Source organism: Barbus barbus (assembly GCF_936440315.1).
Source record: "Barbus barbus genome assembly, chromosome: 18".
In the NCBI taxonomy this organism is placed as follows: Eukaryota; Metazoa; Chordata; class Actinopteri; order Cypriniformes; family Cyprinidae; genus Barbus; species Barbus barbus.
The window spans coordinates 13,776,312-13,803,753 of record NC_136746.1 but is presented as its reverse complement, the minus strand read 5'-3'; the positions used below and the strand labels follow the sequence as shown (position 1 = coordinate 13,803,753).

The following is a 27,442-nucleotide window of genomic DNA, read 5'->3' as shown; positions in this document are numbered from 1 at the left end:
ATTACAAACATATGTGAATTCCTTTTTTTTAACATGAAAAATCAATAAGTGCATTAAACCACTGCATGCTTGTGTAGATAATATTTGAACAGATTTCCAAATCCATGTGGGTTTTAGTAGCATATTTTAAATGACTTGGTGTGTCAAATAAATAGATGGTTATGGACAGATTTAGTAGATGATTCATCAGTAAACTGAGCATGAAAGTAGCTAGTTTTAAACAACAAAATTGATATTTTCTTCTTTTTTTCAGGCCTTACTTTGTTGCTTGTTCTTGGAAAATGCCATTCAATCCACATGATTTGTCCTGTAAGACCCAGTCACTGCATCTCATGATACGCTGCATAAACCTTACGTGACTCCTTCCGAGAGCAGTTTCAAAAAGAAAAATAAAGCACACAAAAGATTTATCAAAATGTTTATTTGTGCATAAACATGAACAAACTTTCTTTGGCTGCTCTTTATTTGTTTAAAATTGATTTTGTATAATGTAAATTATTACATAACACGGCAAAACCAGAAAACTCATCAACATTTATACAATTTACAAAGGTTATGACTCAACTATGCAAATGAGAATAAATAAACAAAACCAAATGCCTTTGAGACATAAGAGACAACACAATGATATTGTTTCTGCATTGCAGTATAACACTGCACCTGTACGACCTGTGTAACAGTGCAAATGAATCAACAACACAATGAGTGATACATTTGTTAGATTTAAGTTGAGCGGGAGTTATTTATATACACACGTTCAGTCTTCAAATGTGAATCAACACTGCAATGGAAAAAACTGTATATTATTATTATGATTAAATGTTCCACAGAAGAAAGAATGTCATATAGGTTTGGAATGACATGACAGAAATATAAGTTTGGGGTGAACTGAGTTTAGGCTGATGTAGTAAAAGTCATGACCAGACGAAACAATAATTAAAAAGGGTTCAATATAATAAAGGGCTTAAGTGTAACACATTTTGGTTGTGAAAACAAGAGAAATACAATAACAATTTTATGCAGGAAATTTATGACGTATTGAGCCTACTTTAGTTTAATAAATTTGATGTATTTTCGTAATAAGACATGAAATTATAGTTTTTACATGTCTTGACTATCTGAAGCAAACAAACCAAACATTATGACAATATACATTTAGATATACAAATACAGACAAATGTTTCTTGGCTTTACTAACATGTTAAACAACACTGAGTTAAGACATGGACATACTGTGTGTACTAATGGAAATTGTAGTCTGATGATTTAGTGAACACTAGACATAGAAAAAACAAACCAATGATTTTGGCCAGAGAACCCTAATATTTTAGGTCCATTTCAGCTGTGGTTAACTTGGCTAACTCTCTGCTGACACGCATCTGTTTCTTTACAACCACTCTGTCTGATAAATGCAGCACTAGATTATGGCAGCTTAAGTTCCATTAGGTAAATCTGTAACCAATCATATGATGCTGAAAAACACTGTGGATTTGATGATTAATATACTTTCTTTTATATCATGCGCACACGTAAGCCATTTGTAGTATGCCTGTAAACGCTTTCTCTGTAGCACTACCAAAACACCCTGTGTTTGAACATGAGGAATATTTTCACTTTGACAAAAAAAAAAAATTTTTTTGTGTTCTCAGGATGAAAGAGACCATTTAAATATGTACAGTACCATTCAAAAGTTAAAAAAAGTTTGTTATGCTCAATAAGGCTGCATTTGAATATATTTTAATCCTGTGAAGTCAAAATAAATTCAGCAGCCATTACTCCAGTCTTCAGTTTCATATGATCCTTCAGAAATCATTCTTATAATTTGGTGCTTATTTTCTACCTTAAAACAGTCGTACTGTTAACATTTTTTGTTTTTTTAATAGATGAATAGAAAGTTAATTTTTTTGTCACCTTTGACTAATTTAATGCATCCTTGCTGTATATCTAGCATATACAAAAATGATTTTTCAAAGTTATAAATTAAATAAAGATTACTGGAGTATATATTTAGTCTTTCTAATAATTTTTTTTTTTTTAAATTCAATGTTACTTGTTGCAATTATGTGTGAAATTTAATCAAGCACCAAAATCTTTTCAGTGTAGCACACAGACAACCTCAAATCTAAAATATATGGACTAAAAGTCACAAAACTCCAGTTTTAATTTCATGTGGTCAAGTGCGTGAGTTTGTGTATGGACACTAGGAGACACAAATGTCAGTTTTGCAAGACAAATCCAATCTAATCTCTAAAATTAAACTTTGCCCAGATCAAGACCATTACAAAACACCATACAGTATGCACCAAATAGTCCTTGGCTAACGATAATTGGTCTATTAAAGAGTCATCAACAGACACTTCACTAAATAACAAGACAAAACCCTGAAAGTAGAGGCAGGTTTATTCTGAATGCCTCTACATGCGTGATTAGATGATTCATTCTGGCCTGAAACTTGTTACTATTTTGGGTCCGAGTGAGTTTCATCTACACACTCCCTCCCTTTTAGAGAAGCAGCTGTTGAAAACAGAAACCCAGTGGGTGCAATCAAAATGCAGATGTCCTCCACAGAGGTTCAAGCAATACTGAGGGAATACGAGCTCCACTATGGAGCGTGCAATTCAGGAGGAGCCACACACGGACTACTAATGTCTCGACCCTCCTTTGTCATTTACACTTCAAGAGCTCCCCGCTCATCAACACCATCTCCATGTAGTGGTAGAGAATGAGAGAGAAGGAGAAAAAAGCTGAGAATCAGTGTGTCCAGTTAGGTCAGTCGGCTGGTTCAAACACAGGTTCCCTGGTGCACCGTGTGCTGCTGTTTACGGCTCTTTAGACTCAAGCCCTTGTCTTTGAAGTCGCCGGCCCTCTGCTGAGACGTATCAATAAGAGCACTGGCTATGGTAATGCCTGTGGGGAAAAGGAAGAGACGAGAGAAAGGCAGGGAAGTGAGCTTCAAAGAAGAGGACTCAGAAGTGCAGCAGGTGAGGCGGAGCATCCTGATAGGAGCACACACTGACACTTAACAAACAAACCTCAGTGTCTGTCAATATCACAGCAGTTCAAGCTCATCTTACAACCATCAGTGCAGTGTTCACATCACTATTTTTTTTTTTTTCACAACTGTATGTACTTTTGGCCACAGGGAATTTTAGAAAACAAGCTCTCCTAATTGCATTCATTCATTTATTAAATGACTCCTTTGTCTTGCTGAGTAAGACTCGTTTCATAGCAAGTATTTTGTTCCTGCATTTACATATATCCTAAATACACACAATACATTTATTTATTGCATAATTTGACAAAATTACAGCTTGGTTGGAATCATACAAATCTATGCTAAAATACATCTGAAAACTAGCAAAAACAATGTTTATCACTGCGATAAGATTCTCAGTATTGCCGCAGGGATGTTTTTCTGTCTGCACATATCAGATCTAAGAGCAAAGTCTCTGAAAGCTCATTGTTTACCTTTGTAATCTTGAAATGAAGGAACAATGTGGTATATCTGATATAGTTTGATCAGACTCATAATGCTACAGGCCACATTCATCATTCAATATGTATTCAGAACAGAAGCTCTGAGAAGGAGTGGAGGCTTTTTGAGCTCTTGTGTAATTTGGACAGCATGTGTCGATGTTTTACACATCAGAGATTCCTTGCAAGCCTATTATTGAATACCGGCCACCCTGATGAGTTTAAAGCTTACTTCTTGAACGCACTTACAAAGCATACATGAGAGCTAATAACTTTAAGAATTTTTAAGAATTGGACAGAATAAAGCCTGCTAGAGAAAAAAAAGGAATTTAATCAAATAAAATAACTAACTAAATAAAAATGAATTAATAAATACAAATATATAATAAATTATATATATATATATATATATATATATATATATATATATATATATATATATATATATATATATATATATATATAAACTGAATAAAAAAAAATATATATATATATAAATATACTACTTTGCATGGATGGACCTAATATTTTTGACACAACAATGAAAGTCCTTTTCCACCAAAAGCATGATTAGTGTAATTTCTTTCAATTACCTTTTCAAAATATTAAAGTTCAAATTCACCTTCTTGACCCAGTATTAGAATGAACTGCATTTATTTACAGCACACACTGTACATAACAATAGGACAGCATCATCTAAGGAACAAAATGTTTTCTGCCGAGGAGAGCTGTCCGTCTCGAGTGAATTAATTGCGAGGGTGAATCAAATCAGGTGCGCATGAGGAGAAGGCTAAAGTGCTCTCGGCTAATGGAAAATCAAACTCATTATCGTGATCTTTGGCAGGTGAACTGCTTGCATGATTAACCCTGATGAATCCTGCACTTTGAGACAGGATGTGCGAATTTGAGAACTCCGTTAAAGGTAATCAGAAAGACTTTGTTGACCTGAGGCATGCATCACTGTAAATGAACACTTTACAGCTCCTCCATTATTGGAAACGGCCGTTGTCTCGTCCACATGAAGCGTAAATGACTTCCCGCCATGGTCCACGTTTGCCATGAGCGATGCGCGTGAGACAAGTCCCAGAGATAATCGGAAGAATGTCTCTGCGGGAGCCGAACGAGCAGCTGTCTCTTCGCACCACCTGCCTCTTCACAAAGTGTCATTATGCCACACCAAGGTCACTCTTTCAACTGATGAGTGTTTTCCGCAAGTAATCAGCCACACTCCAGCCTCAGTGTGATGCCAAGGTTACTCTGAGAGGGAAAACACTCTCAACCTGACTTTCTATTTCCTTGAGTCATAATGACTTCACCCGTCATTCGCAAGCCATTGGTAGGACATGACATCTGGTGTGGCAGGGGTCAACAGCATCATTTAACGTCAATGTTACTCGTGTGATTAAGGTTAGGATAATGAACTCACTTGGTGTTTATTGTACAACACAGGCCTGCCAGTATAGGTGACAGCGGCTAAAAGGGCTAGCATGCAAACATCAGCCCAGTAACGGATGCTAATGGAGTTTAGAAGTTTAGAAGTGAAGAAAAGAGATAATAAAGTTTATGCTTTTTCTTTAGCTGAAATGACTGAGCTATAAGTGGCATATTTTATAATTATATTCACTGCTTAATTCTACGATAAATCTTGCATACAGCTGACATCACTTTCCGCATTAGCAGAACTTCAGATTTCGCCTTTCAGTTTTCTGCTGACCAAAGAGGTTTTAAACCATCTGCTTAGAGGCCCAACACAATTAAATGGATAGTTCACTCAAAAATGACAATTATGCCATTATTTATTCATCCATATGTTGTTTCCTACTTTTTTTCGGTAGCTATTTAAGTAGCTATTGCCATATGACAGATCATAGTGACCAAACGCTGTCAAGCTTCTAAAAGGGCAAAAATAAATAAATAAATACATACATAAATAAATAAATTTGGAAAGAAAAAACAAACATTGCTAGGAAAACGCAAGAAAAACATACAAAATTATGTAGAGGATCTGACTGCAGTTGTTGTGGCGTTGTTTTCTGAGTCCTTAAAAACTAGCCAAGCAGTGTATATATTGCAATGGGAGTTTAAGAAGAGTGCTGAAAACATGACATTATACAATACAATATGTGTTTTAAAATTAGCTCAAAATATCAAACTTGTTGGATGTTGACTTGTACAGACTTCAAATGAGAAAAAACTGTTCAGTATATTCCCAGCCTTAACTACTTCATTAAAAAAAGTCTTTACTGTAGTTTAACTTTTAAATGATGAGTAGCTTCTAACATGTCAAGCTAATTTCAAAGTAGTTTCTCCAAGAACTGCTCTATAATCTATTATCCCCTAAAAATGACAGTGGCCATTAACAAAAACGTGTGAAAAAAAGCCTTATCAGAGCTGGTGGTTTTGCAGAGTTAATTCAGCCCTGTCCATGAACGCAAGAGTGCCAGTTCACTCCTCACAGGGTCAATAATGGCCACCCTCCTCTTTGTGCTGCTATCACTGTCGGTCACAGACTGGTCACATTGACCACAGCTGAGTTACCTGACATGATAAGGTCAAATGTGTTCCTCCCAACACAAAAGCTTGAGTGAGGAGAGAGAGAGAGAAAACACAGCACATCACCAACAAACAGATTAGACAGGTCTGCGCCTACATGCCCTTGCTAACAAGCTGCACAATTAGCTACTTTACATCTCATAAACAACATGCTGGAAAAAGGCAAGAGAGAAAATGGGAGTGTGTACTTGTATGCACTGTAACCTTGAGAGCAAATTTTGAGTACTCAAACGTGCACAGCCGAACACCTGTCATGCCACTAATTACAATACATAATTGCTAATAACATGTTTACAGCAGCAGCAGCGGAACACTTGTGCTTATAACTTTTCTCAGAAAGAGGCTTCATGGAAACTCAATTGTGTCTTTTGCATTGGATAGTTCTGAAAAATGTTTACATGTGTTTATACTGTGGCACTGATGAACACTTGATTATGATTGGCTGAGAGACATATTAGGGCATTGATTATGTTTTATAATGGCTATAAACTAGTTCCAGGATTTGACCACATTACATTTCCACATCACTTCAACACATTATTTCAAATATTTTAAGTAGTCTAAGGCTACAACCAAGAAGAACCAGAAATAGCCATCAATACATTGTAAACAAATTAGATGTAAAGGTAAAAGTAAAAATAAATAAATGCATGCTATGGAATACATGCTCTCTCTCTCTGTTAACAAGCAAAAGATGTGCATGTGCAATAATATTCACTGATTAAAGTATAAGTATGCATTTACAATATCATAAATCTATATAGACGATGTAACAGAATGCTCTGTGATTATGTAATTTATTGTACTAAACAGAAAAAAGCAAGTTACATACTATTGCATAGACTAAAGAAGCTTTACTCTACTTTAAAAACAGCTTTCAACTTTTGATATTATTTAAAAAAAGCTTTTTTTTCGCTTTTACTTATTTCACTGTTATACAGTACTGTTCCAGAACAAAATCTCTCATGCTTACCAAGTCTGCATTTATTTGATCAAAAATACAGAAAAAACAGTACTATTGTGAAATATAATTACAGTTTCAAAAAATCTGTGATGGTAAAGCTGAATTTTCTTGCCGCTCAAGAAATAATTCTAATAATTATCAATGTTGACAACAGTTGTGCTGTATAATATTTTTGTGAAAACTCTGATTCTTTGGTGAATAGAAAGTTTTAAAGAACATCATTTATTTGAAATTGTTCATGACATTATCAATGTATTTTCAGTCACTTTTAATGCTTCCTTTTAAAATAAAATGGTGGTTTATGTCTTTAACGCATTTATTTTCTTTCTCATCCACTTGAGTAACCTGTGTCTACATGCTATTAACATTCTCTAAGTTTTTAGAAAATGAACTGAAATCTTCTCATACAAATTCAGCATAGCAACTATGTGCTGGTCAGTGACAACCTATTTACCTATAAACAGTTACTATTTTGAATGATAATAACTAAGGTCTCTGCACACTAATATCCAAAGGAGTCCAAAATGTTGGTCCGTCCAAAAAAATTCGGATCGGTTCGATTTTCTGCATTTTCGCATTCCGTAGCATGCATTTTGATAGGAAAGGATGGGGAATACAAAAAAAAACGGAAAAAGCATGCAAAAATTTCAGACTCCGTGTGCAATGACCTTCAATCTAGCAATAGTTACGGAACGTGCTGTACAGAAGCCAAGACAACCTGTAATATTATTTTTGTTTACAAAATGATAAGCATTATGATTCCACGAAGAGGAATATTTTTAAAGTACCCTGAAAGGCATTTGCTTAAAAGGGTTATAAATAAGTCAGTCTGCCACGACAGATTGTAGCAGCAGATAAAGCAGGTCAGAATAAATCAATTTGGCTTTGTTGCTCGCTTATAAAACTATCAAAAGACTACACTCTCATTCACTCCCTATGCGACATCCCTACGGTGCTGACTGTGCTTTAAATGCACTAAATGGACATTTTAAAAGGGTAAACAGGCAATATAGAGACATTGCAGGCTTTCTCATAAAAAAACAAAAAGAAGGAAAAAACATACTGGGAGGATACTCTGTAACACCATCAGCCTATATCCTGATTTACAGCGTTAAAGGTCGTGAAATTAACCAAAAATATTAACTAATATAATTTTTGGCAAGCAGAAGCAAAGTAGAACCTTGTTAATGTACATGTATTTATTGACAAGTAGCTATTGAAATGCAATAATGTACAGTCAGCTGGTCATTACCACAAAATAAACCCTTTCAGGGAGTTTCACATCAGGGAGTTGATCACTCTGTCTAGGCTTATTTTGCAATAATGATCAGACGACGCTGTATTTTCCTGTACTTATTGTACTCCAATGTTCCTTACTTACACAGAAGATCTATGTTTGACTGAAATGCTAGCTGTAAAAATGAAATGTGGAGGGATTGGAATGACTTTCCGTGTTTATTACTGCTACCTGTTCACTTTACACCCTCCTTGACTGTCCCAGTCACTGGCGGTGTACCTCTTCATCTGACTAAGCAGATGAGAGGTATGAAAAGTGGGATCGTGTTTTGCAAGTACTCTGCTGATATGTTGTCTGAGAGCTGTGGGTGCACTGGCAGGAGAATCAATCTGTTATCTTACAAACAGATGTTGTGCTCTGCTGTTTCCACCTGACTCTCAGTGTGAGACTTGCTACGTTCACCTGTGTAAGTGTGGAAGTGTGTGTGTGCTTGTGAGGGTTCAGTTTTATACATGATAAGCATGTGATATGACATCAAATAATGCAACAAATACAGAACAATAAAGTGCTTTTCACTAAATCAGCTGAATCAATTTTGATTGAACGATTCATTAGTGTATGTTATTTCAAAACTAAAAATCATCTTTGAAATTTTAAATCAAATTTTATAAATTTATTCCTGTGATGGCAAAATTGAATTTCCAGCAGTTACTAATATGCTGATTTCCTGGGCAAGAAACATTTATTATCAGTGCTGACAACAGTTGTGCTGCTTAATATTTTAGAACTGTTTATTTAAATAGAAATCGTATGTAACGTTGATTTTACTAACACTTTTAAATAACTGAATGTGCCCTTTATTAATAAAAGTACGATTTATTTAAAAAAATCTTTCTCTGACTCCAAATGTTTGAATGCTGTAGCTAATTTTAAGCAGCATCCAAACAGTTATTTAAGTATTTTTTCTGCAAACTCACACTCTATCAGGCTCCATTCTTGTAAATAACAACCACTTTTTACAGTAAAATAATTTTCTGCAAAATAACATCGTTTCACTTTAAAAATATGTCTCATAACAGTCATAAAATGGGTTGCGAATAGGCTTTCATTTTGACTGCAATCCATAATTTTATATTGAGTTTGCATTAAAACGTGAATTAAAGACCCAAAGTGAGCTGTGAGGAGACGCTGACAGTGCAAAGGATGAAAAGACAGGAAGTGATATCACTCATGGCTCAAGAGCAATATGACCTCTGCACGACCGTCTGGTTTATAAACCGCACAAGTACACTGAGAAGGCTTTGGCTATTCTCTTTGATGCTTTCTGCAGACCTGCTGTCTGAAATATTGCCCTTGTTGAGGAAAAGACTGAGATGAATGAGAAAAAAAAAAACAAAGAAATCCTTTTATAGTCTCTTTTCTCTTTATAGCTTCTCAAACATAACTAGCATGCCTACTTTTTTAGATGACTAAAATGCCGAAATATCGCCATCAGAATCATTTTTAAGCAAGAGAAGCAACCAAAAGCAGGTTCACTAAACAACAAACAGAGGAACAGAAACGCCAAAGGACAAACTCAAAATGCCACACTACTGCTGGAATGTTCTGGGGAAATAAAAGAGTAAGACAGAATCTTGAGGAACAAATGAATACATTTTGTCAATCCCTACCCTGCATTTAATGTCGTTATACAGCAAAACAGAAGAACTATGCATAAAAAGGCTGTAATTCATTGTAAAGCACAATTTATTGATCTAAATACCTTAAAATATAAAAAAGACAGTCTGTAATTTACATTCTTACAGTGTCAAATTTCAAGAGCATAAAGGCAATGCTACAAATATATATGTAGCTGGCTTTTTGTATATGGATTGTTCTTCTGAGAGAAATTGTTTGTGCTCCACAGTTCAGATTTGATCTAGCATGACCTTTCCCTGTCCTCTCCTTGAGTGCTTTTCAGATGAAAGCAAAAGAATAAGCTAAGACAACCATTCACACCAAATGTCTTCTATATTGACATCTCTCCTTACTTTACCCTTCACTGCAACTTTTAAACAATATCACACTTGAGAGGCATTGAATTGCCTGTAAGCTGGACATATACATCCATAATACATAACTGATGTTAAATATCCAAACACTGATTTTAAATTGAACCACCATTAATGTATCTAGTGACCTACAACAGTATCTAGTGCATAAGCAATCACCTAACTTCTTGACAGCCCTTTTTTATGTTAAAGGTGAAGTATATAATTTCTGCACCAAATGGAATTGCTGTCTGAAGCCTATGCTTTTTTCGCCACCAACCGTCCAAACTCAAACACTGTTGTCATTTCATCTCTGATGTTTTTATTGCCATTTTCAATCTTCTTTGAGTAGTTCCTGAATGCAATGGTCCAGATTTGAAGACAAATTCAGGCACAGATGGCGTGTGTGGTTACTACGTTTGGGCTGCATGCAGACAGCCTACACAGATGGGAATGTTTGAAACTTGGAGAACTTTTTCAATCATTGTTTTCATCAATATTTTTTGTATTTTTTTTATTCTGTTTGGTGTCACTAGTGGTGCAGCAATGACACACTTCCTCTTTAAGAAAATAACACTTCAGTAGACCTTTAGGCAAGCACAATTCTGCCTTAACACTGATAAAATCTTGAACATAAACATTCTTTTGATCTAAGCCTTGTTTACACGTTCTCCATTATCTATGAGTGGCATTACCATATGCTGCAGGCCGAATCGCTCTAAATTTTAGTGTAATTCAAGGTGAAATGTTGTTGCATATTTTATGATTCACCATTGCTATATGTGTCTGTAAAACACAAAAGCATCCGGCATCTCAACCAAACCATCTCCAAAAATCTGTCATATGCCTTCAGCGTCAGAGTATCAGGCCAAATACGCCTTTTCAGTCTTTATCAAGAGCAGCAGCGGTGCAGGAGCCTACAGATTCACATGTGCCAGTGTTCATTAAATCAAAGAGCAAGTATTAGGCCCTCACAGAGCGCATACTTAGCGTGCTGGAATAAGGGGGCTGGCTTAAGAGATAAAGGCGTACATTTACTGAGTGTTATAGAGTATTTGGATTTGATTTTCCTTTGGGATAACATTATCCCTGTCAGATTTATTTCTCTGATCAGTCAGCACTATTGGACTCCCAACATGCATTTTATCTCTTGTTTTCACCTCATCTTTAATCCTTTATTCCTCTCTCTCTCTCCTTTTTTCCCACCCCTCCCATTCTTTATCTTTCTTGTTTTTTTTCTGTCTTTCAATGAGATGCAGTGGTGTCTGTGTCATATTGCAGTCGGAAGATGTTGCTGGCTTGCAGAGTGCTGCAAGTGTTTCGTCTCTGAACCACTACTTCCTGCTGCAGTACCATTTACAGCAGATCATTTTTCAGCTCATTCGTCACGGTTACATGATGAACACAGCCACACCACAGAGACAAAGAGAAAGAAAAAGAGAAAGGATGAGGAAGGGTATGCATGTGAGACAGGATGAGAACAATATGAGATGTAGACAGCGAGAGACCAAAAGGTCAGTGTTCGGCTGGTTAGCCTAATACTGGTAGATGTCATAACTACACCATCTGGTAGCATCCTGTAATTAACGCTTACTATTACGTATTATTTTAATTTATTTACTTTTATAATTGAATTAAAACAATAATAATTATAGGTCAAAACAGTTGTTGTAATTGTTTTTGTATCTCTCTGATCGAATAAAAACAATAAGAAGAGTTAATCTAAACTAAAAGAAATAAATAATAATTATAAAATATTTTAGAGATTGTTTCACAACATGAAAGATATTTTGAAGAATGTTGGTAGCTAAATAATATACTCTCATTCTGGCGTAATAATCAAGGAACTTTGCTGCTGTACCATGGGTGCAGCAGGCACAGTGATATTACGCAGTGCCTGAAAATAGTCCCCAGCTAGGTAACTAGTTATGATATAGCTGGGGACTATTTTCAGGCGCTGTGTAATGTCATTGCGCCTGGTGCACCCATGGTACGGCAGCAAAGTTCCTTTATTATTACGCCGGAATGAGAGTATAGTTCCTAGCCATATTGGTCTAGAAAATCTAAATTTTTTCCATCTTATTACACGATGTAACTTCAGAAGAGTCAAGTTTTAAATAGGAAAAATGTTGAAACTCTTGGTCGTTTTTGAGCGAGATGCTATCGGTCTAATCAGATTCAATGATCTATGCTAAGCTAAGCTAAAAGTGCTACCGCCAGACCCGGAGATCGGCTGAATGGATTCGAAAATGGTAAAACTCAACTGTTTAACTCTAGGGGAGTTGGTAAAACGTACTCGGTTACTGACGTAACCTTGGTTCCCTTAGATACGGGTACTGCAAAAAACTCCTTTTTCTCTGAGGACTGAAGACTTTTTCAATCACGCAGTGTGACTGCACGTCAGTGGTACTGCACGAGCCTAAGGCGGCAAGGTCCGCCAGAGCCCGCCAAAAGGGGCGGGGTCATCTGGCTATATAAGCAGGCGCTTCGCCATAGGAAAACAGGCCAATTCTACTGAAGCGACGACCTGAGTCGTGCAGCTGCACGGCATGGCATAGTACGCAGTACTTGTTCCTGTATCTAAGGGAACCGAGGTTACGTTAGTAACCGGGTACGTTCCCTGTCGATACTTCACTCGTACTGCGTCGCTAGACGCTATGGGGAACAAATACAATCCCGCCATGCCATGAAGAGAAACGACAACATAAACTGGCCTTGAGCAATAAGGCTCAGAGGGACCAATTATGAGCAGGAAAAGTCCTGCAGGAGGCATGAGGACCGAACTCCTAGAGATCGTTTCAATGGTCATAAGTACAGCCTCAGCACCAGGGATGGGGCCAAGAGCGTACTTGGAGAATCAGGCAATGCCTGAGGGGACAGCCCAAGAGAGGTGTGTGACCTTTACGCAGAGAGAACCCGAGCCTGTAGGGCTGGGACATCCAAGTTATAGAACCTGGCAAATGTGGACGGCGAGGCCCAGCCGGCCGCCGCACAAATGTCTGCCATGGACACACCACTAGACCATGCCCAAGAAGAGGCCACACCTCTAGTGGAATGGGCTCTCACTCCAATGGGGCTCTGGAGGCCCAGGGAGGAGTATGCTAGTGCGATAGCGTCAACTAACCATCGAGATATTCTGTGCTTTGTGACCGGAGACCCCTTGGTGCGGCCGCCAAATCAGACAAAGTGTTGTTCCGTCTGCCTAAGGGGCGCGGAACGCTCGATGTACATTCTCAATGCCCTGACCGGGCAGAGAAGGTTGAACTCTCGGTCCTCCTCAGAAGAGGGGAGCGCAGAGAGCGTAATAACCTGGGCTCTAAACAGAGTGTAGAGCGCCTTAGGGACATAGCCTTGTTTTGGTTTTAGGACGACTTTAGAGTCGTTTAGGCCCAAACTCAAGTAAGTAAGTAAGTAAGTAAGTAAGTAAGTAAAGTTTATTTATATAGCACATTTATCTCAGCAGAGCTGACCAAAGTGCTGAACAAAGTCAAAGATAAACATAAAATAAAATTAAAATGCCTGGGAATAAAGATATGTTTTCAACTTCATTTTAAAAGTTGTAATAGAAGGTGCAAGGCGAATGTCCAGTGGCAGTTGATTCCAAAGACGAGGGGCAGCAATCGAAAAAGCTCTATCACCCTTTGTTTTTAAATGACAGACAGGCAGGGTTCACAGAGAGAGCCTGCAAGTCACCTACTCGCTTCACCGATGCTAGTGCTAGTAGCAGAGCGGTCTTGAGCGACAGTGTTTTTAAGCTTGCAGATTGTAGTGGCTCAAAAGGAGGGCCCTTCAGGGCTCTCAGGACCGTGGGCAGGTCCCATGCAGGGACTGTGAGGGGTCGGGGTGGATGGAGCCTCCTAGATCCCCTCAGGAAACGGACAACCAGGTTGTTCCGGCCCACCGGCTGTCCGGCTATAGGAGCGTGAGAAGCTGCTATAGCTGCCACGTAGACTCAGAGCGTGGAAGGGGCGCGGCCCTTATCCAACAGCTCCTGTAGATATGACAATATCACTGATATGTCACATGTTGTCAGGTCCTCACCACGGGCTTGACACAAGGTGGAGAAAACCGACCACTTAGAGGCGTCTCGTGGATGGGGTTCTAGCCTGTTCAATGGTATTCAGGAAATTCTCGGGGAGATCTATTGAGTCCCATCGAATGCCCATAGATGCAGGTCCCACAGCTCGGGCTGGGGGTGCCAGATTGTTCTGTTCGCCTGAGAGAGGAGGTCTCGCCTCAGGGGAATGGGCCACAGAGCCGCTATTAGCAGCTGAGATAACTCCGGGATCCAAAGCTGGTTCTTCCAGAGTGGGGCCACTAGAAGCACTATGTGCTTGCATTCCCTGATTCGCCTGATTACCTGAGGAATCAGAGCAATCGGGGGAAAAGCATATAGAAGGAGGTTGCTCTCCTCGCTCTTCGAAAAGTAAATCTGGCAGTGAGAGTTGTCTTTGGAGGCGAAGAGGTCGACCTCTGCCCTGCCAAAGATCTGCCAGATTTCCTGAATCGTCTGTGGGTGGCGCATCCACTCCTCTGAGGGGACGTTGTTCCGAGAGAGCATGTCTGCTCCTTGGTTCAGCACGCCGGGCACATGAGCTGCTCTCAGTGAACGCAGGTTGAGATGTGCCCATACTAAGAGGAGCTCTGCCATATCGAAAAGGCGTTTCGAGGTGAGCCCACCCTGGCGATTTATGTATGACACCACCGACATGTTTTCCGAGCAGACTAGTACGTGGTGTCCCTTCAGGACTGGCAGGAAGAACTGAAGAGCTCAACATACTGCCGTCATTTCGAGGCAGTTGATGTGCATCTGTCCGTCTGCGTTCGTCCAGGAGCCGAAGGTCGGTTTGCCATTGCACAGAGCCCCGCAACCTGTGTTGGAGGCTTCTGTTGTAACTAGTGTTGTCACGATACTGGAATTTCTAACTTCGATACGATACCTTGAAAAATATCGATATTCAATACTATTTTCGATACCACGGAGAAAAAAACTGCCACAATATTAGAAAAAAATTAGTATTTTTTTAATTTAAAGATAAATGTAACAAGTCGAGAACATGCGGTATATTTTACATGAACAAAAAAATATCTTGAGGTACTGCATTTGTTGATTTATTTATTAATCTTTTATTAATCTTAGTTAAATGTTAATTGAAACTAACGTTTACTAATACGTGTACTAATTAAAATCCAAAGTTCTATTTTTTGATATTCTCATTTGCTTCATAACCAAAATATTTACAGACATAGGGCCCTGTGAAATCAGTTTTATTTTTCCCCAAATTCCGTTTTATTTTTTTCTACATTAAATTTTTTCCATTTAAATTTTTCTGGATTCTGTTTTTTTCCATTTTAATTTTTCTGGACTCTTTTTTTTTTAATGGTCAAATTAAATGCTATTAATCTAAAAGCATGGCTAATTCATTAAAATCATGAAAATTATACAATTTAACATTTAATTTATTAAAAGTGTAACAAAAATGACACGTTTAGGGCCGTATGAAATGTTTTATTTTTTTCTCACCTTATGTTTTATTGTTACCAAATTCTATGTTTTAGCATGTCTATTATTTGAATGCATACAAACAATTTTTATTTATTCTTACAGTAGCCTTATGAAATGTGTTTTCCCCCTCAGAAATTCTGTGCTGTGTATTTAAATTTTACTGGATATCAGATGAAGGCATAAAACAATTTTAATTAATTTATATTTGAATTAATGAAAATTAAACATTTACATTTTTGGCTAAAGAAGGGGATTTACTATTAAAATTAAAATATTTTGTGATTATTTCTTTTAAAAAAATTAACAGCAGTAGTAAGTAGTAGTATTATGTACATTCTACTAAATAATAGTAATATAGCCTATTTCTGGCACACGGTCTTTAATAGGCTAAGTTAAACCGAACTTTTATTTTGACGGGTTGTCGGGAATACTTTTAAAGTTCTGTGTGTGTATGATATGACGCTAGTTTTACTCAAATTAAATGGTAAAATGCTCGTAAAGTGCCTTTCAGATCAGTTCTGGAGATATTGTTGATGTATTTATGTCCTCATTGAGACAGCAGACGCTGAAATCACCGCGAGCGCCACATTAGTAAACACAACCGCACGTGCAGCACATTCACACAGAGACGCGCAGAACATGCAGGATTCATATTTAAATCGACTTTTGCAGCTTAATATTTACAGATATCAAATTCAAAATCAAATTCAAATTCAAATTTTATTTGTCACATACATATACATACGTAGTACGACATGTAGTGAAATGTATTGTACGACTGTCCAACAAATTGTCCAACAAAATTAGAAAAACCTCAAGTTTACAAAAATACAAATAGAAAAAGTACAGTAAACATATATACAGAATAAACTAGCAATAAAATAAAATAACAAATAGATATGAGAATAAAAAATAGAATATGATTCTATATAGATTCTATAAAAAGTAAAGTGTATGTCAGTGATAAAGTGTCCGTGTGCTGTGCTGTGCAGTGCAGTAAAGTGTATAAGTGAGTAAAAGGATACTAAAGACAAAGACAAATGGTATGTAAGTCCCACTCATTTATCCTTTCGTAACCTTCTACAAATTAGTGCAGATTGTACTTGAAAAATGTGCAAAGTGGAAGTGTGGGGTGATGTGATTAGAGTGGAGAGTGGTTTAGACTCCGAATGGCCTGCGGGAAGAAGCTCCTCCTCATTCTCTCTGTGTTCGCCTTCATGGAGCGGAAGCGTCTCCCTGAACGCAGCAGAGAAAAGAGTCCATTGTTGGGATGGCTGAGGTCCTTCACTATCTTCCTGGCCCTGGTCAGGCACCGCTTGCTGTAGATGTCCTGCAGGTTAGGGAGCTCGGTGTGAATGGTACGTTCCGCTGAACGCACCACCCTCTGGAGGGCTCGTCTGTCCTGCATAGTGCAGTTCCCGAACCAGGAAGTGATGCTGCCCGTCAGGACGCTCTCGATGGTGCAGGTGTAAAAAGTCTTAAGCACCCGAGAGGGAAGTCTAAAGTCCTTTAAGCGTCTCAGATGGTACAGACGCTGCCTGGCCTTCTTCACCAGGGTGCTGGTATGACAGGACCAAGTCAAGTCCTGCGTGATGTGAACACCCAGGTATCTGAAGCTGTCCACTCTCTCCACTGGAGTCCCGCTGATCGTGATCGGCTGGTACGACCGCTCCTGCTTCGTACTGAAGTCCACTATCAGCTCCTTAGTTTTGCTGATGTTCAGGTGTAGACTATTCACCTGGCACCAACTCTCCAGGTTCTTAATCTCCTGTATGTAGGCCGTCTCGTCGTTGTCTGAGATCAGGCCCAACACAACAGTGTCATCAGCAAACTTAATGATGGTGGTGGAGTTGGAAGTGGCCACACAGTCATAAGTGTACAGTGAGTACAGCAGGGGGCTCAGAACACAACCTTGAGGGGCTCCGGTGCTTAGGGTGATGGAGGATGAGGTGTGTTTACCCATCCGTACGGCTTGCTGTCTGTCCTTCAGGAAGCTGGAGATCCATTGGCACAAGGATGTGCTGAGACCAAGGACCTCCAACTTGGAGGTGAGTGTGGAGGGAATTATGGTGTTAAACGCTGAACTGTAGTCCACAAACAGCATTTTTACATAATTCCCTTTTCTGCAGTCCAGGTGACTTGTTGTGGTGTGGAGGAGGTGTGAGATGGCATCCTCCGTGGAGCGGTTATGTCTGTATGCAAACTGTAGTGGATCCAGTGTGTCTGGTAGTGATGCAATGATGAAGTCTCTGACCAGTCTCTCAAAGCACTTCATCACCACTGATGTGAGGGCTACAGGGCGATAGTCGTTTAGGCAGGTGGGCTGCGGTTTCTTGGGGACAGGAACAATGGTGGACTGCTTAAAGCATGAGGGGACTATGGACTGTTCCAGGGAGAGGTTGAAGATCTCGGTGAACACCGGTGCTAGCTGGTCAGCGCAGGCCTTCAGAACCCGACCTGTGATGCCATCTGGTCCTGCTGCCTTCCTGATGTTCACTCTCTTGAATGCCCTCCTCACGTCATGCTCCGTGATGGTGAATACGTTGTCCTCACCGGCTTCCTCAGCGTGCATGCAGTTAGCACTGCTAGCGCCGTTAGCGTGATTAGCTGCAGCCTCGAAGCGAGCATAAAAAGTGTTCAGCTCGTCAGCCAGAGAGGCGTCCGCATTCCCCGATCTGGAGGGTGGTGTTTTATAGTCCGTGATGGTTCTAAGTCCCTGCCACAGGCTCCTAGAGTCGCCATGTTGGAATTGCGACTCTAGTTTCCTCCACTAGATACTAGTCCATATCGCGATTGATTTAAGTGTAATGACCTACTTTTGATTAATTCATCCAAACTTTGACAAATTCCGTGACATTCCGCGTTAAACTGTAAATTCCGTTTTTATGACTGGATTCCATGCGCGTTCTCTGCATCGCGGAGATCATAGATCCCTACAGATAGCGCTCCTGCTGTGTTCTTTAACAACCAGAGCAGTCATCTTTCTATTCACTTCACTTTTGCTATTTAACCAGAGCGAAGGAGACGAGTGCGGTCACGTGTGGTGCTTGTCCACGCGCCCTTGGAGAGAAGTGAAAGTGACAGCTCGGCTAGTATCGGTGTATCGATACTTCGGGAAATTAATAGTGGTACCGTTCAGATATTTCAGTATCGATATTTATCGAAATATCGATATTTTTGACAACACTAGTTGTAACAACCTTCCTTCTGTAAACCAAACCCATTGTCACGCTTTGTTCGAACCATTGCAGTTGGTGGAGACCCTGGCGCTGTACCGCGGGGGTCTTCGAGCGAATTGAAGTGTATAACCTCCTTCTATAATCCCCAGAACCCACTGTGACACTCCGGGGATGGCCCGCCAGGCCTCGGCCCGTGTGGCAAGGGGTTGGATTAGTTGGGGGAACATCTTTCGCCTTTCAGCATCTTAAGTCAATGTTTGAAGCTATGTCTTGCACCATGGAAAAACTTGAACTAAGCCACATAGTCCAAAAAGTCCCATCTATATTAAGTGATGATATTGGGTTAAAAATTCTCTCTCATGCCTCCTATAAACAGCAAAGAATATGTATCCTGTAGTACACATTGCCTATTAAAGGGTTAAAGGTTCCTTTAAAACTCAAACCCCGCCCACATTCCTCATTGGTGGTTCAGTGGTAGAATTCTCGCCTGCCACGCGGGAGGCCCGGGTTCGATTCCCGGCCAATGCAAATGCTGTTTTCTTTCAACTGTGCTACAGGGATTTTTGCTATAAATCTATGTATATGTATCAATGTAACTGTACATTAAGCTGAAACTCAATCCACATTCCTTGGCCTAGGTTCGATTCCCAGCCAATGCATTTTTTTTTTTTTTAACTGTGCTTCAGAGATTTTTGCTGTAGGGACAAATATGTAAATATATAAATAAATAAAAACAATTATCGAACTGTATGTTAAAATTGCATGTGGAGATAAAATGTTAAGTGAATGTTGAATTGTGTGTTCTCACCACACTGGCCAGGGGGAGGCACTCCAGAAGATGCCCGTGGAAGACTCATCAGCAATGTTTGCACAGCAGCACAATTCCCAGAACATGGCTCCATCGCTATGGGACCAGCCTGGGAGAAAAGAAGAGTGATTAACTCACTGCAAGATACATATGGACTTTTCCTGCAACAACAGTACAGTGGCACAAGCTCCCAGAATGCATGATGTCAAACACAGAGCCATTCATTGCAGATAAATAAATAACACAATTTGGGAAATTGTTAAAAAGTTACTTGTGTCATACTAGTGAATTCCCAGACATAAATTTGTTTACTTCAAATTCATGTAAATCAAATAAATCACCCACAAGTCAGTAATTAGTACTAGTAAACCATGACTGAGTTAATGAATTGTACTGTGCTTCTGCCAGCCAGGGCTCTAACAACACTTTTATACCATAGAGATTTACTTGGCAGACTTATACTGTTAGGATCTGCATTTATTTTCAGATGCCAACATTTCAGTGACTCCACTATTTTGTATATACTCTTACCATACAAAGTATATTATTTTTGTTTGTGTGTTTGTTTGTTTTTTCAATATGCATATTCTAATATTAGAATATTAGAATATGCACATTGATTTATGAAGCATCATGTGACACTGCATGAAGACTGCAGTAATGAATGGTGAAAATTCAGGTTTGTCATCATATGAATGAATTGCATTTTAAAATATATGAAAACAGAAAATAATTATTTTAACTTGTAACAATATTTCACAGCATTACTGTTTTATTGCCTGATGACAGCATCTACTGCAAAATATGAGACTGACCATGACAACACAAGCTTGAATTTGAAACTTTTTCCTGCCTCCACTTGGGAAAATTAACACATGTTAAAGCCTGCATTTAAAGCCATTTGAGCTTCAGTCAAGCCTTTCCAGCATTTTCTTCAAAAAGGCAAAAGTGCCTCGTTCAAAGATGCACCACAGGTTTCCCTTAACAGCTTTCTGTTTAAACAAGTGAAGGAGTATCTGTAAATGGCCTTGATCTTTTCACCATTTCACACTCTTTCTATATAAACACCTGAAAGAACAGGCCGTGAACTGTACTTCACAAGAACAAAATGCCACTGAATGAAACTCCCATCAGTAATAGTCTGATAGCCAAGTCTGGTGGCCAAAACGTGATCTGAAATTGCTGTAGCACCTCTAAAGTGCCATATTTTGCTCTCTTCACTTACTCAAATAGCAAAACAAACAGCGTTTAGAATGCATGTGGAGAGACAGTTGCCCTGGACTGGATGGCTAGAACTATTCATTCATTAAATATGACTGCTGAATATTTATAACAAGACATCTTCACAGACATCATATGGAAATGAACTCAGAATGAGCATCTCGGCATCATTGTCTAAATCCATGAGACATAAGGATAATCGATTTGTTATGCAAGGAGTCCAACAGATTGAGAAGCCCCTCTTATTTCCCATCATCCCCAAGATGATGATCCTCTATTAGATGGTGGCCGTGTGATGGTCAATGAACAATAATTGTTGATTCGAAGCAGTATGTGGGTAATACAAAGACACCTCTCTATTTTCCCAACACACCTGTCATCAAAAAATTCAGTTTTCTTTCACAACATTCACTTCTGTCACAGAAAATGAATACCATGTTTTAGCTGAGTCGCTAATGCTCACATACACACAATATAGTCCAATCTTCTTCAGTTGTCACTCTGGATTATTTGACCATTTAAAACTAGCCTTTTTTCACTATGCGGCTAAGGGGCTAATTCATTTCTGTTTAAGCCTGCAACAAAACCATGTCAGGATCCAGTCATCTGTTTAGGTGACATAAATTTAATAGTTAAATAAGGGCTAAGGATTGATTGAGAGTAAACGAGAGCAGTCCAATCCCTAAACTACACAGAGAAGCACCAGCAGGTGGTGAAAGTGGATTTCTCATTCATTTGCATTTTAAGGGCTGTTTATAGTGCATAAATAAAATGGGCAGAGCTTTAAAAATGAATGCATACAGTTGTCCCACTGCTGGGTGTTTGTTTATTATAGAAGCTGCGTTACACACATTAAAAGAGTATTTGAATGACAGGAACCTGAACATAGGACAGAATTCTTAAACTCCTTAAATCGTCGATTATTACCATTATGGGTTGTAAATGTTACTTAACATGACCTTACATAATATTTGCAAATAAAGAGTTTAGTGTAAACATAAGTGGTACATTGGGGGGGGGGGGGGTCTTTGCCACTATCTCCCAAATCACATCAATTATGTATGTTTTCCATACATACAGAATTAATGTGCTGCTCAATGCAGCATGCCGAACAAAAGTGGAATCACAGATCAACAGCAGGAGATTTCATTTATCACGTGAGGAGACTAAGTCAAGCTAACTGAAAACAAGAGTGAGGTGAAAGACAAGACGATGGCAGAAGATTTAGTTTAGAAACAAAATGCAAATGTGTCTGTTTGGCAATATTGTGGATTTTGAAAAGCCTTTTGACCTTTGCCATTTATCTAAGGTGATGTCTAAGAAGTTTTTTTTTTTTTTTTTTACATTCGTTTCTTATTGATTTGGCTCCACAGTGTTTGCTGATTTTTACTTTATTTAAACTTTGTATATTTTATTTATTTTACTTTACATCAATGTGTATATGCCGTGCCCCCAAGCTTTCTTATGTTTTGCTAATAAACTTTCTATGTTTCTTATTTATTTGCTTCCATAGCGTTTGCTAATTTTCAGTTTTGTATACCTGTTTAAACTTTGTGTAGCCTAAGTAATTTATTATTTATTTATTCATTTTGTTAATAAAAGTTCTGAGTTTGACGTTGTATTTTGTTGTTGCTTGAATTTAATCGAAGTGAACGCCCCCCCGCCCCCCTTAAAAATGTAAACATAAAAATAATGCAAAATACAGTTTCAAGGGCGTATAAGTATTCACTCTCCTTAAGTAAAGCACTCACCATCAATACAAAGAGCAAAATGTTGATTTTGGACTGTGCTTGCAAGTAAATGAATTGAAGACAAAAGGAAGTACATTTACTGTGAGAGCTTTACGACTATTGTTGTAATGGGTCTGAAGGTCATAGCTGAGGACGAGCTGTTGTATTGAACGCCTGTGACTGCACCGATGTGGCCTCAGACCCTCTGACTATAGGGAGGTGTACAGTGACCGCAGGAGTCAAAGAGGAGTACAATGTTTACTTACATCTGGTCTGAGGTATTCAGTGATAGAGATGCTTCACTTCAGCACTTGCCAGCCAAAGCTTTTAACCTTTGATCGCTAATCGACTGCTGTGTGGATGGACATATAGGTAGTGCACAATTACAAAAGTGCCACAGCAGAGTACCTTCTCTTTTTTCTTTCCTTTCTTTACTTCTCTTTTTAACTCTTTATCACCATCATCTTTGCTATTTCTACCTCTCAAAAACTCATATAGTTAGACTAAGCAAAAATTCTCTTGTCCCTTTTCTCATTTTCCTCTGACAGATGTGGCTAATAGGTTTAAGTGCTGAAGCGTACATACCAATTATACGTTGTGCTACCTATGTTTGTGTTAGGTTTCAGAGATGATGAATTCATCAACATGAGGAAATAGGTTTTTACATTTAGTCCTCAAATAATCCTTCATACATCAGTTTCCAAATGAACCTGCCAAAGAGCAGCTCCTTGGGAACACGTTGAAATACAATGGCCATTAATGTTGCACTCAGCAATATTTTCCTTTTATGAAGAAAAAAAGGAAAACAATTGTTTGACAATGTATAAACAGTCTCCTTATTATGACATACAGTAATGTCCTCTATGCAAATGGATGAAACTACAAAGAGTTGACTTTGATCTAAAGTATTGGACCACATACAAACATATGCGTTTTAGGAAACCAAATATTATAATAATAATATAACGGTGAATTATACTGTACACGCAATATTTCCATACTTCAGCATTACATTGCGATGGGACCATATCCTCCCCAAAATAATCTCAAATAGCATAAATACATAGGATTTACCAAAGGCTTTTGACAAGGATGATACTTTTAAAGAAGTTGTCCACTTGGATTTTCAGACATGAAAATGCTATTACATGATTTGCCAACTACTTTTTTATCTCAAACTCAGTGTGTGCAGTTAGAGGGTTGTACTTCATCTATCATGCCTGTTTGTAAAGGAGTTCCTCAAGGGTCAGTTCTAGGACCCATTTGTTTTTTCTTTATATTTAAATAACATCTGTGATAATATCTCTGATGTGAGGTATCATCTTTATGCAGATGATACCGTGTTTTATTGTTATGCATCAATAAAAAACATAACTGTACATTGTTTGTTCATATTAGTTCACAGTGCACTTAATGTTAACAAATATATTAAAACTTTTGATTTTAAAAACGTGTTAGTACAAGTTGAAATTAAAATGCAGTTAACTAATATTAACAAATGAAACCTCACTATAAATTGTTATCAATATTCATTGTTTAATACAACAACATGGATAAATTTTCAATGTGAATTTGTCCACCAAATATATTTTGAGGTTGCTGTGAAAATATATTCCCAGTTGTACCTGTTGCAGTGGCCCCGGACACCAGGAAATGGGAAGAAATATGGAGTGAGCAGGAGAGAGAGAGAGAGTGTGCATCCAAGCAGGACTTGGCTTCTCTTGGGTGAAGCATTAATCTCTTTAAAAGCCTTCATTAGTTTAGATTTATCCAGCCCCCACTCACTGGAGGAGCCTGTTCATCCACCAGAGCTGGGCAGGATATTTGTACATTTAATTTTAATCCTTGTTAATAGCTATTTTATTCAAATGACACCTTCAAGAAGAAGGGCATTAACAGTGAAGTGATGGACTCTTCATGACAGATTGATCCAGAGTGTGAAAGGAGAGAGTGACTGTTCAGAATGGGTGGTGAGGTGATCCAAATTAATCAAGCTAAGTAATACAGCATATAAATCAGGAAGGGGGCACTAGGTGCCCTCAGAGGAGGACTTCAGGTCTTGGGTAGTAGTTGAGATTCACTGAGATCCCATAGTGGCTGTTCCTTTAGAGAAATAACTACTAAAATATACGAGTGGATATTCATATGTGACATTTATAGTATAGGACATTTCATGACCAGTGGAAAGTAATTTTAATATTTGACATTTTCACTCGAAAACTGATACAGGTGCATTAAAAATATATAAAAAATATCAAAACAAAGTCAACACTTTTACTCTCAAAGGAATTTTTAATGGTATGCTCACTAAAGACTACCATTAAAATCTCCCTTTGAATCAAAAGTGTTCTGACTTTGTTTTGATATTAAAATATTTGACATTTAGAAAAACCAAAAGGCTTATTAAAAACTTGCATTTGTGTTAATATCTTTTACCTGAGGCATTATGTGCCTTATGTGGTAGAGCTTTGCTTTTTAGCAAATGTTCTGCATTTCACTCTCCGTCTTCCCACTCCAAAGTGCTTGAGCAGCCCTAAGGGGCTCTGACTGCTCAATGGGATTTTGAGGTAGGTGGTGTCCTGAATTCTGAATGTGCTGCCACCAAACATTATGCACCCACATCAGTCTTATGTTATAGCCAGGACTTTATCAGTCCCTGAATGTGAAGCTCCTGCTCCGCTCTCAAAGATGGGCTGTAAAACAGTGGGAACGTTAGTTAAGCAGCCACCAGGTCTGTGATTCATGGAGGGATAAAGTGCAAAGGCTTTGTCATAAATGAGAGGTACTAAACACTGAAAGGTGAGGAGAATGGTGTAGATTGACTATAAGAGCATGGTGCAAGCAACACCAAGGTCGTGGGTTTAAGTCCATGGAATAATAATGCAAACTATATACCTTGAACTTAAGATGTTTTGGAAATTCATATCTGCCAAATGAATAAATATTCATTTGATGAATTAAAGGAAAGTGAATAGGGAAAGAGAGGGAGTTCTGATCAAGTAGAATCAAATCCAAAACTATTCAATTGAGTATGTAAAACATGTTCCATGTCTCTTTGCCATATTTTCTGTCAATCAACACAGATGTCTACCCTTCAAGAACTGAGATGTATATACCGTATGGAATGCAAAGCATGATCAGCAGAGCTGACAAAACATTCTGGCACAACAGAAAGTACACTCTGGTATTTTTTATATTTTAACATTTTTTATACCAGATTTGGTCTATATTTTGAAGAAAATACTAGAAAATGTTATAATAATAATCTAATGATACAATAATCTAACACAATGAAGATAACTTGTTTCAGCAGTTTATTTCTTTATAAGCCAATCTTTAAAAATGACATTCATATCAATGATAAGCTATTCTGCTGAATTATTAGCTGCATCTACTGGCAAGTAATCATCAAAACACAATGACTGAACTTTTGTGTGAGACACTTAACTATAAATGTGTCTTCTAGAAAGAAATGAAAATGTAAGGCCTGTAGACTCCCTGTACAGGCCCATGTGATGTAGTTACTGAAATCATAACATTGATCCCAACATCCAGTTCTGTGAACACTATGCCCTTGAGCGAGGCACTTAACCCCTTGCTGTACTAGTGAGACTCTGTAATTAGTGTACTGTAAGTTGTTCTGGATAATAAACTCCTGCTAAATGACATGTAACTGCCTGCTAAATGACAAGCAATTAGACAAGCAGTAAGAGAAAGGTAATTTAAAGAGCAGCATTTGTAAGGGTGGCCTCAGACCATACTTTAGTAACGACTGTTTACTCTGAAGCTCCCAGTCTCTTCCTGAACCATGAGGAAGTCATGAAGGCTCTGCCTGCACTATTTGAGAACTCAAAGTTCACTGTATCTCTTCCACAGTGATGGAGGTTTAATGGTAAAATTCTCACTTAAAACTTAAAATAGCCCAGGCTTTAATATCCCAAACTAATGACAGTGTCTTAGTGCCAGATTTAGGGCAATGAACCAAAAATGAGGGGCTGTTAAGCACCCAGTTTTAAAACCAGTTTTACTTAACACTAGAACCGCCAGAGGTCGCTGTATACCTAAAACCGCCAGCGGGTAAATTTTACCCACGCATATTACAACTGTTTTTATATGGCTAAAGAACATATTATTTCACTGTATTATATGCCACTGTCTTCACAAAGAAGTGTCTAGAATGAAATGATTGTCTAGTCATCAACTATATTTTTGTCCTGTTTTATGTTCAAGGCTTTTTTTTATGCAGGCCACTAATCACTTCTCATAGCAGTCAATATAAACAAGCCTGCACTGACGTCAAGAATTAGAAGGAAGTAAATACATATTTGGGTGGTGTAATATTATACTACAATGTCATTAATTAACATATTAAGATATGATACTATAATAATATTAGATAATATATTAACCTATGTTATTTAAATTACAAAAATAGACAATGATGAGAAATAATTCACTGCACTGCATGATGTGATGAAAAATTCAAGTGCAGCTTCACCTAATTAATAATTAATTTGTTTAGTTATATCATTTGAATAAGAGAACAACACCAATAAACTTCGGGTAATATCAAAAATGTTTTTGTTAATTACATCATAGATTGGATTTTTAATTTTTCTTTAGGAAATGGGCAGACTAAAAAGCACCACAGAAATGCACAATGAACGATAGAAATGGCAAAACAAAAATTAAATAATCTCAATTTTGAACAATTACGAGTAATATTGGGCTACATAAATA

General features: G+C 38.1%; 1 protein-coding gene across 1 annotated transcript in view; it reads right to left on the bottom strand.

The window, feature by feature from the left end:
* Nucleotides 1-404: 404 nt before the first annotated feature.
* LOC306884335 (attractin-like protein 1) overlaps nucleotides 405-27,442 on the bottom strand; it is a 270,253-nt gene continuing 243,215 nt past the window's right edge. The window contains exons 29-30 of the mRNA XM_079440107.1: nucleotides 19,752-19,860; nucleotides 405-2,907 (exon numbers count right to left, since the gene is read on the bottom strand). Coding sequence (XP_079296233.1) covers nucleotides 2,783-2,907; nucleotides 19,752-19,860 — 234 coding nt within the window. The 3' untranslated portion in view covers nucleotides 405-2,782. The remainder of the gene's footprint in view (nucleotides 2,908-19,751; nucleotides 19,861-27,442) is intronic.